The 19,985-nt window shown below is 31.8% G+C and overlaps 1 protein-coding gene across 13 annotated transcripts; it reads right to left on the bottom strand.

The window, feature by feature from the left end:
• Window positions 1-925: 925 nt before the first annotated feature.
• Window positions 926-7,862, bottom strand: LOC139876326 (uncharacterized). Of its 13 annotated transcripts, XR_011768038.1 has the most exons (9): window positions 7,731-7,862; window positions 6,566-7,658; window positions 6,064-6,136; window positions 5,189-5,315; window positions 2,190-4,981; window positions 1,996-2,082; window positions 1,841-1,888; window positions 1,630-1,712; window positions 926-1,455 (listed from the first exon to the last, which is right to left on the bottom strand). XR_011768038.1 is itself a non-coding variant. In XM_071863636.1 (6 exons), exons 2-6 carry the CDS (start codon window positions 6,694-6,696, stop codon window positions 4,521-4,523), a joined length of 378 nt encoding a protein of 125 aa, XP_071719737.1. In that variant the 5' UTR covers window positions 6,697-7,658; window positions 7,731-7,862; the 3' UTR covers window positions 4,510-4,520. The 13 variants fall into 13 exon arrangements, 2 of the variants coding, with proteins under 2 accessions (XP_071719735.1, XP_071719737.1); XR_011768037.1 differs by having other exon boundaries at window positions 1,996-4,981; XR_011768040.1 differs by lacking the exon at window positions 1,996-2,082.
• Between the last annotated feature and the right edge of the window lie 12,123 nt (window positions 7,863-19,985).

The raw sequence follows: 19,985 nt of genomic DNA, 5'->3' as shown, positions 1-19,985 counted from the left end.
TTGTGGTTTAAGTTAATAATTAGGGCTAATTTCGTTGCCCTGTTCATTTTTGCAAATTACATGTATACACGGGAACAAAATTAGAGAATGAAGAAGGCGGTGAGGAGAAGCTGTTGACGCCTTGACGGGGAGAATCTATCTATATTTCTATATTTAAACTAGATTTAAGACATCGTGCGTTGCACGGGACTCTTCAACAAACAAACTTGATTCGTAAAATATTATATCAATTAACGATATGATAAGGACAATATCACAAATATTGTTGTGGTTGAAATACTTAAGTATATTTGTTATACTTAAGAGCTCGTGCATTGCACGACAGCTCCAAATCAAACTAATTACATTTGGTTATGTTAGTATTGAGACTTAGTAGCTTTAATATACTATCATAATTAAGAAACTCTTTAGTATTGATACTGTTTGTAATAAAAACAGATGTATTGAAATGGTTAGTATTGTAAACATTAATATTTAATAAAATTGCATTGTAGCTTTCAATTGTTCATAGTCAGTTATATTATCTCCAATTGCTAGTGCGCTAAGTTTACCAGATAATCTAAAGCAAAAACAAATCAAATTAATTCTCCTTCTACATTTACAAATAACATGTATCGAAAAGATGCAGAACTAATATAACTGATAATAACTTTTTGATAGACTTTTGTCGGCATTTATTTACTACCTAGATTTCGCTTTCTAACACATGTACCATTGAACAAAGCAACAATATGATTTCAACCTATTAATATTACAACAACTATAACATATACAAACAATCAAAATAATTTAAAGGATGAAGAAGTAATCGTACCACATTGCGCAACATCAGTAGTAGAATTATCCAAATAAAGTAAAAATATGAAATATTGTTCACCGTTGTGACTGTTTAAGCTGCCAAACTGTTGGCGACCAAGTAAATGCCATGTGGTGACGCATAAACAAATGACATCCGTCAATTTAAAGTAAAAAACATGCGTCCGGAAAGCTTTATGTCACTGATTGAATGCATAATAGTATTCATAAATCACAAAAAGAAATGATAATAAACAGAAACACGAGCTTTCGACTGGCCTCTTCTTTAACTATGCAATGCCAATATCAAAAAGTAGAATGGATGGCAACTGAAGCAAAAATCACAAATCAAAATCATGGATTACAACAAAATCAACTCTTGAGAATATAATAATATAATATAAGTTTACTAGCCTTTAAGAGCCCGTGCGTTGCACGGCGACTCTTAATCAACGAAACTGTATATGTAAAAATGTTATGCCAACTGAATGTTAAACACAAAATAGGGAATTCTACAAACACATAAACATTGCGATGAGTACATGCAATTATCCCATACGAATGAGAAATGAACTTGATGAGTCATTAGATAAGGTATTGTATAATTATGCCATACTTCTTTTTCATTTGATTCTTCAGAGTAATAGCAATTCGATCACCCTAACACAGGAAAAAGAAACAAACTTGATGAGTCTTACCTTGCCCTCCCGACTGAAACACATGAGTTAATTGTACCCAAGTCATTCCCAATAAGTTAATTTCATATAAGTATCGAACTGTATCCTCACAGCATATATGATAACGTAGACGGCGGTTAGCAGTGCTAACTTTTACCTGTTCAAAGAACCAAAATGAGGCCGAACAGTACTCACAAACCCGGTCACAATTACCAAGTTTTTTATAATATTTAGTTACACCTATAATAAACAAAACAAATAACATCAATATACAATATAAGAAACTAAAGAGAATCCAAATAGAAATGAAATGCCATAAGTGAAAACAATCAGTTAAATACAAAACAATTAAAAACAAATATACTCACCATCAGCCTCACGAATTAACAGTAGAATTAACACCAATATTTGGTTGTCTGGGAGCGACCAATAAAGAAGCGGATTCAGACACAAACAAAAGAACCCAAGTGTAGTATAATTACACTATAGTTATTACGGGTAAACCCAACAGTAGGTTCATTACCATTAGGCTATATCCATCTCTATTAGTGATTAGGTCAATGAATATACTTTATACTCAACAACCCATCTAGCCACCCTTTCCCATGATCTATATTCACAAACAATATATTAACTTTAAGACTTAAAATCAGACACAGAATGTTACATTAATATACATAAATAGCAACATGTGATTTTTAAAGTTTTAGTTTTTACCTGATAGAACGAAACAAATGGCGTCCAGATTCTCTGAAACATATTGGACCTTCTACACATTCTTCTATGCATATAAAACGTTAAGTACCTTCCGAGATGCGACCTGCAGAATACCAATGAGTACCAATGCCAATCAAAATAGAAAAATTATTAAATGTAAAATTTGAGAAGGGTGAAGGCATTGAGAACAAATACTTGAATCCTAACATTGATGGACAATTGCCTGCGAAATGGGTCAGGTACTTAGAGCAGAAAATAGTAAATGAAGGAGGGTACTAACCCGTACAAATATGATGCAATCATAAAAAAACCAATGTTAGAAGTACTACTCGGTAATGTATATGTTTGTTCTAATGTTTTGTCTTCCAAAAAATTAAACTTACAGAATGAACTATCATACAAAAACGTATACTTAGCATCCGTACAACCGCATAAAAGTATATGAATCTTCCCATAACAACAACATCAAACCCAAGATCTTTTAGTAAAAAATACTTATTAGTATAACACCTATGACACAGCTATTGGGGTTTCATTCAAGATTTACATGTGTATCCCTTAGCCTCTCCAACAATGATGTTACATTAAACCTGCATATTTTTCCCCCTTATTAACCATTAGTTATAGATGTACAGTACCACTTTCATGCATATGAAATACTAATTAAAATTCTAACTCGAACGTCTTAATCAAAATATTATAAACTATATAACATCATAAATTAAATCTATATATCTACCTTATGGATAAAAAAAGAGTATCACTTCAGAAAAATTTCAAAATATATAAAAATCAATCTTTACAAAACTTCACATAAAAGTAAAGAACAGTTACATAAATATTATTAAAACTTATAGGTGAATGTGATGACCTAGAAACCTCCTCTGTAATAACCCTATCTGTGTATTCAAAAGACAATGTTACTGTTCTAAAAAGGTACAACATATGTTGATCAGAAATTAATCAGTAGCAATAGCAATTTCTACTAAAACACGTTATAAAAGAAGCAAAACAAATGCATATAATGAGCAAGTGCAATCATCAGGTAAAATAGCATGTTATCAATTAGTTGGCATTGTTAAAGCAAAACTAATTTATTATAGTTCAAATGATAAAAACACCGAACCTAAAGGAGGAACCTGTCTAATTCAGAAGAGATCTTATATGTCTTCTTGCATCCTTCTCCACTTATACGTTCGGTACCTGTTATAAATATACATGGCTATAGTCAATATAAGATTTTAAAAAAGACATGTACCATGTGTGTAACTATATGAAAACATATAAAGTTGTCACTTGCAGCAAACTATTATTTAAGTCATCTATGTGATTAATAAAATGTAAGTGACAAAAAAATGTGGAACACAGATACAAACAGACATGAATATACAAACACCATAAAACTGATTATGCAACACTACTATATAGAAAGTGAGATGGATTTGCCATTTTACATATCGAGATATTTAGCAAGATCACAATCAAGTTTAAAAAATAAGATTCGAATACAACTTTAAAAATAAAAGATATTATATGAGCTGGTAAATTATACAGATAATGCACCTTAGAGTTGATGAATTGTACTAAAAAATTATATTCAAACAGACATCAACATATACTTAGAACGATCACAATCAAGTTTAATAAAAGCCAATTCACACATAACACACACCGTATACAATGAATAAAATATACAGAGAAATCCCAATTGCCTATTAGATCAAAATTATAGACGTTTGAAAGAATCTTGTAATAATGAACAATTTGGTGATTGAACAAAAACAGACCCACAAAATAAGTAACTGTAATGGAATTTCCAGTTCATAAATTAGTAAAATTGATAATATATAAAAAAAATGCGATTGATTACCGGTCACTCAAATTAACGATGAACAAATTGCAATTGATTGAAGACATCCGACGGTGATGTATTGTATCAATTATAACGGCTTGAGCACAGTTGGGTGATTTTGATTGTTGTTCCGATTTATCCTTCGACGACTTCATTGAAATTGAGTAAATCATTCGGGTGCTTCATCAGTGATTCTTATATTTCGAGTTTTATAATCGATGAATCAGATGGTGGTAGTTTGATCTTGTTTTGGATCGGATGGCGGATCGATTGCGATAATCGATGGATCAGATGGTGGTAGTTTGATCTTGTTTTCTTTTTTGAAGGTTGAGGGGTTTGGTTGGTTTGGGTTGTGTGTAGAATTAAAGAGGCGTGATTTCTGGAATATGTAAAGCATACGACGATCTACCTGGTGTATCAAAGTTTTAATTCTTCGACTACCAACCCTAATTTCAATCTTAATCGAAACCCAAAACGATTTAATCACGCTGGTACACAATACAAAACCATTTCAATCTTAAAACTTGTATGAAGCCACGAAAAGATACGAAATCGATTATGCTACAATCGATTTGAAATTAGGGTTTCTAAAAGGAATCGAGGTGTGGTGATTGAGAAGAGAGAAGAACAATTAGAGAAGGGTAAGTGACAGTTCCGATTGAATCCGTATAGATTTGAGACATTGTTTTTTTATAATTTACGGATTTAAAAAAAAAAAGACTGAATTTATTTGATGTATGACAAGTGTCAGATTAGTAGGGGTAATCCTTAGGTTCTGACAGGTAGGATTTATAGTCATGCTTTATGTGATGTAGGGGATTAATATTGAAAAAACTGCATGTTGTCGCTACTGTTAGCAACTAAAGATATACTCACCTTCAAAGAGTGTGATACTTAATTACCTTATTATGACCCATAGCAGGATTAAGCCTCATTCCACCTAAACAATAGATGAAAAAACAATCAACTAAACTTCTCATTTCCCATATTATTACAACTAATATGCTTTCATATGTATAGCCTTCCAAAATTCATCTAGTCAATACTAACATAATAAAAGCTCTAAATGCCAATTCAAACAGAAAATGTTATACTTTATGATGAAATATCAAGACACTATTTGCCTTAACAACGGATAGAATGTTACCTCTTGCAGTGTATGCACCGAGTGTACCTAAAAAGTGCAGATATCTCTGCTGCATTTGTTCCCTAAGGCACCGAGTAAACTTCATAGGTCCAACTCCCACGGCTTTCAGACCCAATTTGTGCATTATCTTACAATGTAAAAATATCACATAGCAAATGTTCACTCAATAAACACATAAAACATGGCCACTTTCTCATCCAGCTAATACTCTCTTTTGGTTGACTTTAGGGTCAGAAGGGTCATGCCTCCAATATATAGAAACTCCAACATTTTATGGTAATTAAAACACTGATAATACATTTATCTATTTGCTATAAGGATAAGCACTACCACATAAACCAATCTCATAATATCAGTGATTAGCTTACTACTCTTTCATATAATTTTACAAGACAAAGATATTATTAATATTAAGTGGCAACCGCCTTGTATTAGCTAATAACATTTCAATTCATTTACCAACATTTGATAAATGGGTGTCATATAATGCATTTCATTAAACCCACATGAATCTAAAGCATTGTAGTACAATTTGTTGTATTATAAACATATTACACAATAAAATAGTAGAATCTAAAGTCATGGTATATTACACCTACACATAAAAAATTATTGGTGTCATACTGATCACATGACAGGAATTATTAAGTAATTTAAAAGGGCTTCTAAAGTATTTGAGTTGTTTCACAGTTAATAAAATATTTTATTGGACCCATCTGAGAATAAAAATATTCCAAATGAACACCACTAAACAAATGGGTCAAGATCACCACCTTTACAAATTGCAAAAGGGGCCAGGCCTTCCCACATTAGCCCGGTTACTTTATTAAGACAACAAAAATATTAAGAAGAATATATAACAAATATGAATTTACCTGTAAAGCGCTGCATATTCCTATTTTGAAAGGGATGAAAATATTTACCCTTATCACCATAAGGGCATGAACCCTACAAAACACTAACACAAAATGGATCGATGTTAAAATGGGTTTACGGCTCGTTTTTTTATCAAACTGAGCCGACTGCCCAAAATCATTCCAAAAAGCCCAAAAATAATCTTCATATGTATCGGTAACTTCATCCAAAATTACCCAAACCGGACAAAATAAGCACCTTTACCTTTAAATGGTTCAAAATGAACCGTTAAACGTAAAATATGTCACAAGTGATTTTTTTTGCAAAAACCAAATTTAAATTCCAATCTGTGTCCAAATCGATTACTGCCCAACTTCACACTAAAGTAACCAAAATATTCAGATGGATCCAAATAGACACCAAAATGGTTTTGTTTTGTTACATACTACTTTATATATTTTTTATGGTCACAGATTGACAACCCTAGAAGATCACATTTTAAGTTTTTAATGTATATATAACCTAAATATAGACTTAAAAGCAACATCACAATTCAAGCTGATCCAGATTGAACAACCTGAAAAAAGAAATGCAAAATTTGTAACGATCATTTCAACGAAGAGAACAACACAAACTGTAAATTTCAGTTTCATACATTTTCAAAATCATAGACGTACAATACCAATTTTATGGGCTAAAACATAATCTATAGACATCTGATACAAAATTAATCTTGATCATATGACTATCTGTTACAGATCGTTCACTTTCCCTTATTGAATTTTAAGAGGATTTGCCCATATCCTCCTCCATTTATTAATCTATTTCTCTCATACTCTACATACTCTATACACTCATCTTATGTAAAATCCTATAGACTCCTTTATGTCATCGTGTACACATACAACCATAAGCTACACATAAACTACACATCCAATTCAACCTAATATGTAACTGAATTCACATATGGAGTCATAAACTACAATTAATTCTAGAAATAAATAGGCCTAATAATAAACACACACATACACTTGTACAAATATATAGTCATCAATCATCAATATACATAAGCACATGGTTTAATGGACGATAAGACAATTTGGTTCTCATAACTGATAATTGGACCAATTGCATTGGTATGTGTAAAGATTATCGATACAATGAAACGTTGAAAACCATCGATATATAAACGACATGATTAGCCTAGGGACATTGGTGACCTAGAACCATAAGCGTAACAAATCACCACCTGGTAACAGACTATTAACAGCATATGCAGTAATGCAGTTGCTCTTCCCAGGGAAACTTTGCAAATTAGAAGTATGGATACAGAATACCATATTAAGAAGTATGGAAATATAATAAAAACTAATCAATAGAAAAATTAAACAAATAAGAAAAAAATAATTAAAATTAAAAATAAAGTATAATCCAGAACCTGAAAACCAACCATCAAAGTCTGATTCTTGGAATTGCTACGTAAATGAGATTGAAGGTAGAAGAAACGTTTCCGAAATACAACAATCGAATGGGATATAATCAACAATCGATGAACCCTAAAACACTAATTTCCTCCGGTGACAATCAACGGATACTTGAATGAATCGACAAAGACCTAAATTGATAATTAAATTTACAATGCTTTTATCTGATAACGTGAGTTATTTAGAAACCTAAAATCGATTACCTGAAAACACCCCAAATCATCCCAATTTACATCGATGCGTATTCAGGGTTGATGAACGGCGATTTAATTTTATCCATCTTTTTGTAAGGGATTTGATCGGTGGTATGCAATCGAAGGTAACCCTAATTTAGGGTGAATCCGCGATGATTTGAAAAGAGAGAAAAATAGGTTTGATTTAATCTGTGACTGGTTAATTAGGGACACGCGTCATTATTAGATAATTAGCGAATTTTTTAATTATAAATTATGATAAAATTAGGATTTGTGAGGATGAATATGGTGCTGACAAGTGTCTGATTTTTGTATGGGATTTATATATAGATATAAAAGATATAAAAGATATAAAAGATAAAAGATATTTCTATATTTTAAAAAACTAATTCTCAACCATTTGTATGGTGAATAAAATTAAATTTTTATTAATAATTTTTCTTTCCTTTTTTTTGTAAAACGAAAAATTTATAACAATTCTTATCTCAGAAAGAGACAAGAAAGCAAAGATACAACATAAAGCCATGAACTAGGCTCGAAGACAGTAAACAAGATCTTACAATAAAATCGACCTAACGCTAACTACCCCCAAGCCTCGCCACGAATCTAGCAAACACCCTAACATACACACATAAAAAATGAATCAATTACAAAACTACCCACTAAAAACACTACAAAAGCACAAACAATCAAACACCAAACACCGGTGCTACCTATAACAACCCGGAAATTTCCGATTAAATTTAAACCTAACCTCTACTAATTTCGACGATTCACGAACCATTATTCATTAATATTAATTCGTTATATTATTATTATTATTAATATCATTTTTACAAGTATTATTACTACAAATATTATTAATGTTATTATTATTAATAATTATTAATAACATTAATAGTATTATCACTTTTACTAAAATTATTAAGATTTTTATAAATACTTAATATTAATATAATGAAATATCATTATTATTATTACCATTATAAAACAATTTATTAATATTTCATTAATATAATTATTATTATTACCATTAATTATTATTATTTGCAATTATCATTATATTTAGTATTGTTATTTAAGAATTATTATTATTATCATTACTAATATTATTATTAGTATTATTATTATTGTTATATTAATACCACTTATTTATAATAATATTATTGTTGATAATTATCATTATTTATAATATTATTATTATTATCATTAGTAATAAAAATATTATTATTATTATTAATATAATTATAATTATTATTAGTATTATTAGTATTATTATTATAAATATTAATTACTAATATCAAATAAAAAAAAGTCAAAAATCATGAACTAACAGCTTTTGATTTTTATATTTTTTTAAAATCATATCTGCTTTTTATTTTATTCAATCGTGAGTTTTTTTTAATTATCGTGATCTATTTTTTTATACGCTACTGGCCTTGTTTTTGATCTTTAGTGATCGAGCTCTTAAATTTTTGTTATAAAACCAGTGGATTACATTATCAATAGGATACAAACGAATTCATACAAAAATTTATATATATGTATATTTTTTTTTCGTAATCCCTGTTCTTGAGCTTTTTAACCAAACCACGAAAACGAAATCCATTTCAAAATCTAATATTGCAGTCTTGTTAGGAATCGTTCACTCAAATTATCTGCAAAATATCATCTCTCAATTCTTCAAAACGAATTCGAATTCTTGAGTCAAAGTTTTTGAATTTAAAAGTCAACAAATTGTTCTTGATCAAATTCGAGTTTATTTTGATGATTCAGATTAAATTGACGATTTGTATAGTTTCTAGGAGTAATTTTAAACATAATTCGTGTAGAAAATTTGATTTAAAACGTCCTCAAAATCAAAAATCAATATTGTTTTTTTTAAAAGAGTAGCGACAGCAGTAGCTGTTCGTGGCCTTTTTTTATTTTTATTTTTTAATTTTTTTTCTTTCTTCTTTCTTTTTTTCTAAGTGTTGTTAAATAACAATTACAAGAGTTTATGTGCTGTTATGAAATCCTAAAATCAATTTAGTGTTTGATATTAAGATTAAATGGCTTGGATCGATTGATTTGTGAAGAAGAAGAAATAGTGAGACAAATAGTTAAAGGATATATAATTTAATCCAGGTAATAAACCAGATAAACAAGCACATACGAGTGGTGTTGGGTGTTAAGGGTTAGCGAGAGGTCGCGGGTTCGAGTCCCGTCCTGGGCATTTTTTTTTAGAAAGCTCCTAAGGTAGTTTCTCATATTATTATTATTATTATTATTATTATTATTATTATTATTATTATTATTATTATTATTATTATTATTATAATTATTATTGTTGTTGTTATTGTTGTTGTTATTATTATTACTAATATTAAAAACATAATTATTATTATCACTAATATAACTAATATTATTATTATTATTATTATTATTATTATTATTATTATTACTACTAGTATTATACTATTAGTATTATTATCACTAACTTTGTAAGTATTATTATAAATATCATTAAGATTATTAGTAGTATTATATCATTATTATTATCATTTTAAATATTATTATCATTATTATGATTAGAATTATTATTATTATTATTATTATTATTTTGAAAACAATACAAACTATTATGATTATCATTGTTATTAGTATTCGTATCATTCTTAATAAATACTATTATTATCATTTTTAACATAGGCATAATTATTATTATTATTAAAAATTATTATCGTAATTATCATTTTTACAAAAATTAACATTTTTGCTATCATCAAAACTATATTATTATTATTATTATTATTATTTTTAAAACCTTATTATGATTATTATCATTTTTACTACTAGTATTATTATTGTTGTTACAAAATAATACAACTCATTATTCATTATCATTATAAATATTATTTTATCAAACAAATACTTATATATAGAATATAGAATATATATATATATATATATATATATATATATATATATATATATATATATATATATATATATATATATATATATATAAGTATATATATATACAAAATATATAACGATTGAAATAATATATATAAACTTATTCGATTACAAGTATATGTGTTAATATATATACTTGATATAGGTTCGTGAATCCGAGGACAACTCCGCACTTGTTCAGTGCCATCATACACATAATTACTACAAACTATCATATCGTATTGTGAGTTTTCATAGTTCCCTTTTATCTATATTTTTGGGCTGAGAATACATGCGCTACTTTTATAACTGTTTTTATGAAATGAATACAAATACTAAAACTGATTTTTCGTGAGTTTTCATAGTTCCCTTTTATCTATATTTTTGGGCTGAGAATACATGCGCTACTTTTATAACTGTTTTTATGAAATGAATACAAATACTAAAACTGATTTTTCGTGAGTTTTCATATGCTCCCTTTTACTCTTTACATTTTTGGGCTGAGAATACATGCGCTACTTTTATAACTGTTTTTATGAAATGAATACAAATACTAAAACTGATTTTTTGTGAGTTTATTTGATTCCCTTTTACTCTTTACATTTTTGGGCTGAGAATACATGCACAACTTTTATAACTGTTTTACACGCTAGACACAAGTACCAACTTTAAACTATGTTATACCCGGCTATGTCTGACTAAGTCCCTAACTGACAAGTATAAACACAATTTTTCTTCGGGGCAAACTTTGAACAACTTTTGGATCTACGTGATCTACTAATTGGTCCATGTGAGACCAAGCTTATGAACAACTTTTGGATCTGCGAGATCTACTAATTGGTCCCTGTGAGACCAAGCTTATGAACAACTTTTGAATCTACATGATCTACTAATTGGTCCCTGCGAGACCAAGCTTATGAACAACTTTTGGATCTACGTGATCTACTAATTGGTCCATGTGAGACCAAGCTTATGAATAACTTTTAGATCTGCGTGATCTACTTTTTGGTCCCTGCGAGACCAACTTTATGAATAACTTTTGGATATGCGAGATCTACTAATTGGTCCCTGCGAGACCAAGCTTATGAACAAAAATTTTGTGGTCTAACACTAATACTCATTTTTATGACAAACCTATGAACTCACTCAACCTAGTGTTGACTTTTTAAGCATGTTTATTCTCAGGTACTTAAATATTGTTTCCGCTGTATATCTGCTACTTTGATGATGATTGCTTGCCATGCTTGGAGTCTTCATTACATATCATACCAATTAAAGACATTTAATGCATTGTTCATTAAATACAATGTAATTTATTTATCTTCCGCTGCAAAACTCAATATGACGTCTCATATAGAGTCGTTCTCGTTTATACAACTGTAATTTGATATACTTAGTGACGTTATTCTTCCAGGCCCTATCTGAAGGACGTCACAGATTGGTATCAGAGCAGTTTGTTGTAGAGAACCAGGATTGCATTTTATGTGTGCCTTATACAATTAGGTACCTTAGTAATGTAGGACTACAACTTTTCTTGACCATAGTGCCTTTAACTGTTGCCTTTAATTGTTAAATTGTGATGACCCGGAAATTTCTGACAAAATTTAAACTTAATCTTTAACGTTTCCGACACGATAAGCAAAGTCTATGAAGTTAAATCTCAAAATTTTGAACTATTCAATTACCCTTCGATTGTTCTCAACGATTCGCGAACAATTATATGTAAATAGATACATATGCTATAACTTGAAAACGTAACAAAGTGTTATGAAAATGATACTATGCATTAACCTTATTGGTTTGATTCGATTGTTATTTAGATAAGTTAACTAAAACGTTTAAGATGAACCAGTAAAACACTAATTTACTACAGTATTTTCGAATTTCTACAGTACCTGAAAAGCTACAGTGTTTTTAAAAATCACTATTTGCTACAGTAAAAAAAACTTTGCTGCAGTAACTTTGCTACAATAAAACAGTATTTTAAAATGAATATATATATATATGTATGTATATATATATACTATGAGACGATGATTTATAGAAGCAAATAATCAAAACACTTAATTGATTAAAGCTACACTTCGAGTGACATAGTTTATCAATGATTAAGTTTAATTTTTGATAATGGTACACGTCGCGTAACGAAAAGTATTAGTTTTCTAAGCGTACGAATATGCGTTCGAGAAACCGGAACCGGGACATAAGTCGAGTGATGACGTACGACTTATCGGAACAAAAGTTACAAGTTAACTATGCATGTAAATATAATATAATATATAAATAATTATATAAATTAAATATAATATATATATTATATTTAAATATGTCGACAAACTAAAATACAAAACGATTGTGAGCTGGAAAAAGAGGCCATGCGATCGCATGGCCATTGTGCCTCAGACCCATGCGATCGCATGGGAAGTCTGGACAGGCCACATCTATTTAAACTCGGTCTGTTTTCTGATTTCTGATTCATTTGTTTCTTATCTATCTATCTATAGATATTACTCCGTATTATTTATTTTATTTATTTTATTTATTTACTAATATTATTAAATTAAAGATTATTATTAATCTTATTAATATTAGTATTATTATTATTATTATTATTATTATTATTAGTAGTATTATACATAAAATACTACGACGAGGTCATGAGCGTGTCACTTTCAAAATGGTTTTTCGAGCGGGATAGAGCTAAGGAAATTATGGGTTATAGCTATGGAGGTTATGGGTATGATTTGGGGATTATGCTCGTAAAGTCAAACCTAGTGTTTATCATCTCTGTTACGTTTATGTACTTTCCTACAATATTGAATCTCAATATTGATACGTTGAGATCTACGGTTATTTGGTAATCCGAGTTTCGGTCACATTTTGGTGAACGACTTTATATGCGGCTAAGGTGAGTTTCATTGCTCCCTTTTTAATTGCTTTGCAATCTATATTTTTGGGCTGAGAATACATGCACTTTATTTTAAACGCAATGGATACAAGTACATACTAAATTCTACACTTAGTTTGAACCGAAAATCCCTTAGCTTTGGTAACTGTTAACTGCCAGTTATAAGAACTGGTGGGCGCGAGTAGTAGTATATGGATCCATAGGGCTTGACATCCCCGTCTGTTCCAGGTATAGAAACCCTAGCCTGAACTATAAAACAGACGTATACTATTTGAGTTTAGTACACGTTGTATTGCGTGTATTGTACATGTTGGTTGCATGTATGTTAAAACAGGGATACTTATTATAATGTTAAAGTTTAGTTACCAGAGTGCTCAATCTTATAGAATATTTTGATAAACGTTTCTGAATAAAACAACTGAAATCTTGTGGTCCACCTTTATATACAGATTATGCGAAACACTAAAACTATGAACTCACCAACCTTTGTGTTGACACTTGTTAGCATGTTTATTCTCAGGTTCCTAGAAGTCTTCCGCTGTTTGTGTGATGACCCGAAAAATTTCGACTAATTTAAACCAATTCTCTATACGATTTATTATTTTAACACGTTAAACAAAGTCTGTTAGATTGAGTCTCAAAATTTTAGAACTGTTTCATATATACAATTACCTTTGACTACTCTCAACGATTCATGAACAATTATATGTATGTATATATATATATGTACAAGTAAAAACGACTTTCCTACAGTAAAACCCTAGTTGCTACAGTAAAAATTACTTTGCTACAGTAAAACACTATTTGCTACAGTGAAACCGTATTTTGCTACAGTGCTACAGTGAAAACGACTTTGCTACAGTGATTTGCTACAGTAACACACTATTTGCTACAGTAAATACTATTTGCTACAGTAAAACACTATTTGCTACAGTAAACACTATTTACTACAGTGCACTATTTGATGTCGACGAACTTGCAAACAAAAACGGAAAAGGCGGCCATGCGATCGCATGGCAAAAACACTGAAAACTCATGCGATCGCATGAGCTACAGTAAATCGAAAAGTAATATAAATACGCAGTTTTGCTCGACGATATTTTTCATAAATATATCTGTAACTTAAATTTTAATTTATAATTATAATTATAATTTAAGTTTAATAATAATAAAGTATATTCGAGGGTGTTTTAATTCGGGTTTCAAACCGCTTTAAGCTAAGGAAATATTGGGTATTGTTCGGGGTATTGTTCTTGAATCCAAGGCCAACCATACAGTCATCTACCATCATTACGTCTACGCAATTTGCCTACAATATTGAATCGCAATATTGAACTGTGAGTTATAGTCTCCCTTTTTAAATACTTTAAATATTTTTGGGCTGAGAATACATGCAATTTATTTTAAACGCTATAAGACACAAGTACATACTAAATTCTACACTGAGTTAAACCGAAAATCCCTTAGCTTTGGTAACTAGTAGCTGCCAGTACATAGGATATGGACTGGTGGGCACGAATAATTGTATATGGATCCATAGGGCTTGACATCCCCGTCCGAGCTAGAGCGCTAGCCTTTTAACGGACGTATGTTATTTGAGTTTAAGACACGTTGGTTTGCGTGTATTAAAACGAATGGGGTAATTATCACTATAGCGTTAAGTTTAGTTACCAGGGTGCTCTGTTACGTAGAATCTATTGATAAACTTTTGATGAAATTTTGTGGTCTATCTTTATATATGTTTATGACTCGAGCAATTAAACCTATAACTCACAAACATTCGTGTTGACTTTTTAGCATGTTTTATTCTCAGGTCCTTAGAATGCTTCCGCTGTGATGTGCTTGTTGCCTGCATGGAGTCTCTCATGCTTTGTACAAAGTTTATTGCATTCAAAATAAAACTGCGTTGTGTAATAAATAATTGGACTGTGATGTCAACCTGTAAATTAAAGACTTATGTATTTCGAGGTTTTGCTTATACCTAAGCACTTGCCCACATGTTTATGACTTTCTATGTTTAGAAAGTCACTTATTTTAATGAATGCAATATTTTATCAAAACGTATCATATAGAGGTCAAAACCTCACTGTGGAATCAATGATTAACGTGCCGCGTCAATAGCGATTTTGACGGGTCGTTACAGTTGGTATCCGAGCTTGAGGTCATAGGGAACCAGAAATTACATTATTGTGTTTAACTAATAATTGTTAGGATGCATTAGTGAGTCTGGACTATGACCATATCTGTTTTTCCTGATTTTTGCTTATTATTTGGTCAAAAACATTATATGTGATATATTTATATGCTAACATAATTGTTGTTTCAATTATGTGATAGATGACTTCCTCTAATCCTATCATTTTGTACGACTCGGAATCGGACACTGAATCTATTCTATCCACAACTGAAAAGGGCGTTCCAATACTTATTAAAGAAGAAATTGTGTTAGCCGGGGAATCTCAACTCCCGGTAAACCCAGAGGAGGTTCCAGCTCCACCCAGCTTTAGTTTTCCGGAGCCACAGTATCGTTGGCATGGACCCATGATCCCTGGAGTAAACGAGGATCGTCCATTTCTAAACAAATATGGACATTGGTCCAGATATACCGCCGACGGGCGGGTTGTGCCGATTACGCCTGGCAGATTTCGGTTCATGACCACCGGTACATATTCTTGCAGTTCGTCATCATATTCTCCTACACATGACTCAGACAGTTCGTCATCAGACGAGATCAGTAAGGAGGAGGATTTCGCTAATGAAATAAAAGAGATCACTAAGGAGAAATTCCAACTTGCTATAGATAATAAAAACAACCACAATAATAAAATGCCCTTAATTATTAAAAAAGAACAGGACCATTCGATCCGTAACCACCCTTATTGTATTAAACCCACTGAGGAAACGGGTACCTCAAAACCCCAACTAAAAATAAAATACACTGCCAGAATGTCTGTCGGACCATGTGCACACAAACAATTGGCAGAGAGAACCAAATGGGAAGAAGTTTCTGATAGTTCTGAATGAACGACCTCGCAACCATAAATCTTCCATGCGCTATTATATTGCTTATGTGTGCTACTCTATCTTGTTATGTAAAATAAGCATATGTAAAATATCAGTATTGTATGGTATTGTATTATTTTGGTTTATTAATAATAAATGCATGGAATGATTATTTGTATTATTACTACTTCTTATTATTATTATTACATAATAATGTAGTAACTCGCTATAATTTTTATAGTAGAATATTATTAGGATTTTAGTAGTTAATTCCTTGTACTAGCTATTATGTATGAACTTAACGGGTAGGTAATACCCTAGAAATAATTATAAAATGCTAATAAGAAGAAAATGCTTTTATAATAATCGGTTCATATTATTAATATGCTACGATTAACTATTGACAACTCATTTTACCTATAATATTCTATATGATTAAATTATATCTGTTGTGTTTATTGAAGAAACATGTCTCAAATGTCGGATGCTGAGTTTGAGCAACTAGTCGAGAAACGTGTGAATGAAAGAATTGCTGCAACCGAAGCAGCAAAAGCAACAGCTGAAGCAACAGCCAAAGCAGCAGCCGTAAACACAAATTCACGAAACGGATGCTCATACAAAACTTTTCAAGGATGCAAACCACAGACGTTTAGTGGAACTGAGGGACCAGTCGGTCTAACCCGATGGTTTGAAAAGATGGAGTCCGTTTTCAAAATCAGTAATTGTGCGAATGGAGACAAGTCAAAGTATGCTTCGTGCACGTTGCAAGATGGTGCACTTACTTGGTGGAACAATTATGCTAAAGCAGAAGGAATAGATACGGCATATGATATCTCTTGGGAAGAACTGAAAAAGATGCTAATCGAGGAGTACTGTCCTCGAAACGAGATCAGAAAAATGGAATCTGAGTTACGTAATCTGAAGGTTATCGGCGCGAATCTCAATAACTATGAAAAGCGTTTCATGGAACTAGCCTTGTTGTGTCCCGAATTGGTTCCAAATGAGAAACGAAAGATAGAAATGTATATTGACGGTTTATCGATCAATATCAAAGGAAATGTTACATCGTCCAAACCAAATACGATGCAGGAAGCCATGACAATGGCACACCAACTCATTGACCAGATCACAGAGAGTTCGATTAAGGCACCAATTACCGAAGTCAAGACAACTGAAGGAAAGAGGAAATGGGAAGACTATAAGGGCAAAAGTACTCACCTGAAGAAACAAGAAACTTTTAAAGGTAAACAAAATGGGGCAACTGCAAGTCCAAACTATAAGGGACCCCATCCGTTCTGCAAAAGATGTTACACACATCATGCAGGTTATTGTCAAGTGGTCTGTGATAAGTGCAACAAGAAAGGACATGTGGCGAAAGATTGTTATGCCACCGTTTCTGAAGTAAAGACAAAACTGACCGATGTCAAGAAATGTTTTGGATGCGGGAAGTCTGGTCACTTTATAAATCAATGCCCTGATAAGGAGAAGAACAAAGAACCCGCACGTGGGAGGGCATTTAATGTTAGTGCCAGTAAAGCACGTGAGGATCCTAATCTTGTCACGGGTACGTTTACCGTTAATAATCAACTAGCTTCTATTATGTTTGATACGGGTGCAGATAGAAGTTATATGTGTAAAGACTTTAGTTCTAAACTAAAATGTGCATCATTACCTCTAGACGATAAATATACTATAGAATTAGCTAATGGTAAACTGATAAAAGCCGATAAAATTTGCCATGGTTGCGAAATGAATCTCGCTGGTGAAACCTTCAAAATCGATTTGATACCCGTAGAATTAGGAAGTTTTGACGTAATCGTTGGCATGGACTGGATGTCCAAAACAAGAGCGGAAGTTGTTTGCGCTGAGAAAGCAATCCGCATCCCTCGTAAGGATGAAACGTCATTAATGATTTATGGGGAGAAGAGCAACTCAAAGCTGAACTTTATCAGCTGTATGAAGGCCCAGAAACTTATAAGAAAAGGTTGTTATGCTATTTTGGCACACGTAAAGAAGATCGATACTGAAGAAAGAAGCATTAATGACATGCCGGTTGTAAGAGAATATCCCGGAGTATTTCCAGAAGAATTACCGGGGCTACCTCCACACAGATGTGTAGAATTCCAGATTGATCTCATACCAGGAGCTGCACCTGTAGCCCGATCTCCATATAGACTTGCACCTTCAGAAATGCAAGAATTACAAGACCAGTTGCAAGAATTATCGGACCGTGGATTTATTCGTCCTAGTTTTTCACCTTGGGGTGCTCCTATTCTGTTCGTCAAGAAGAAGGATGGATCTATGAGAATGTGCATAGATTACCGAGAATTAAATAAATTAACGATCAAGAATCGGTACCCATTACCGAGGATTGATGATTTGTTTGATCAATTGCAAGGATCAAGTGTTTATTCTAAGATTGATCTACGTTCCAGATATCATCAACTGAGAGTGAAGGAAGAAGATGTTCCTAAAACCGCGTTCAGAACCCGTTACGGTCACTATGAGTTTCTAGTCATGCCTTTTGGATTAACTAATGCTCCAGCAGTATTCATGGATCTAATGAATCGCATCTGTAGACCGTATTTAGACAAATTTGTCATTGTTTTTATCGACAACATATTGATTTACTCGAAGAACAAGGAAGAACATGAGCAACACTTAAGACTGGTACTGGAGATACTCAAGAAAGAAGAATTGTACGCAAAATTTTCGAAGTGTGATTTCTGGTTACAAGAAGTACAATTTTTGGGCCATGTTGTCAGTAAACATGGAATTAAAGTTGACCCCGCCAAGATCGAAGCCATTAGTAAATGGGAAACCCCGAAGGCTCCAACACAAATTCGCCAATTCTTAGGTCTTGCTGGTTACTACCGAAGATTCATTCAAGATTTCTCTAGAATCGCCAAACCCTTAACTGCATTGACTCAAAAGGGAAAGAAGTATGATTGGTCCACGGAACAGGAATCCTCATTCCAGTTATTAAAGAAGAAGTTAACGTCTGCACCCATTTTGTCATTACCGGAAGGAAATGATGATTTCGTGATCTATTGTGATGCTTCACGCCAAGGTTTAGGATGTGTATTAATGCAACGCACAAAAGTCATCGCATATGCCTCACGACAACTAAAAATTCATGAAAAGAACTATACGACGCACGATTTGGAACTTGGAGCAGTAGTTTTTGCACTCAAAATATGGAGACACTATCTATATGGCACCAAGTGTACAGTGTACACCGACCATAAGAGTCTTCAGCATATTTTTGATCAAAAACAACTCAATATGAGGCAACGTCGCTGGGTAGAGTTGTTAAACGATTACGATTGTGAAATCCGTTACCACCCCGGAAAAGCTAATGTTGTAGCTGATGCCCTAAGTCGAAAAGAAAGAGTAAAACCTATTAGGGTCCGAGC

The sequence above is a fragment of the Rutidosis leptorrhynchoides genome, chromosome 11 (assembly GCF_046630445.1).
Source record: "Rutidosis leptorrhynchoides isolate AG116_Rl617_1_P2 chromosome 11, CSIRO_AGI_Rlap_v1, whole genome shotgun sequence".
In the NCBI taxonomy this organism is placed as follows: domain Eukaryota; kingdom Viridiplantae; phylum Streptophyta; class Magnoliopsida; order Asterales; family Asteraceae; genus Rutidosis; species Rutidosis leptorrhynchoides.
Note: the sequence above shows the minus strand (reverse complement) of the source record. Positions and strands in the feature narration are given on the sequence as shown.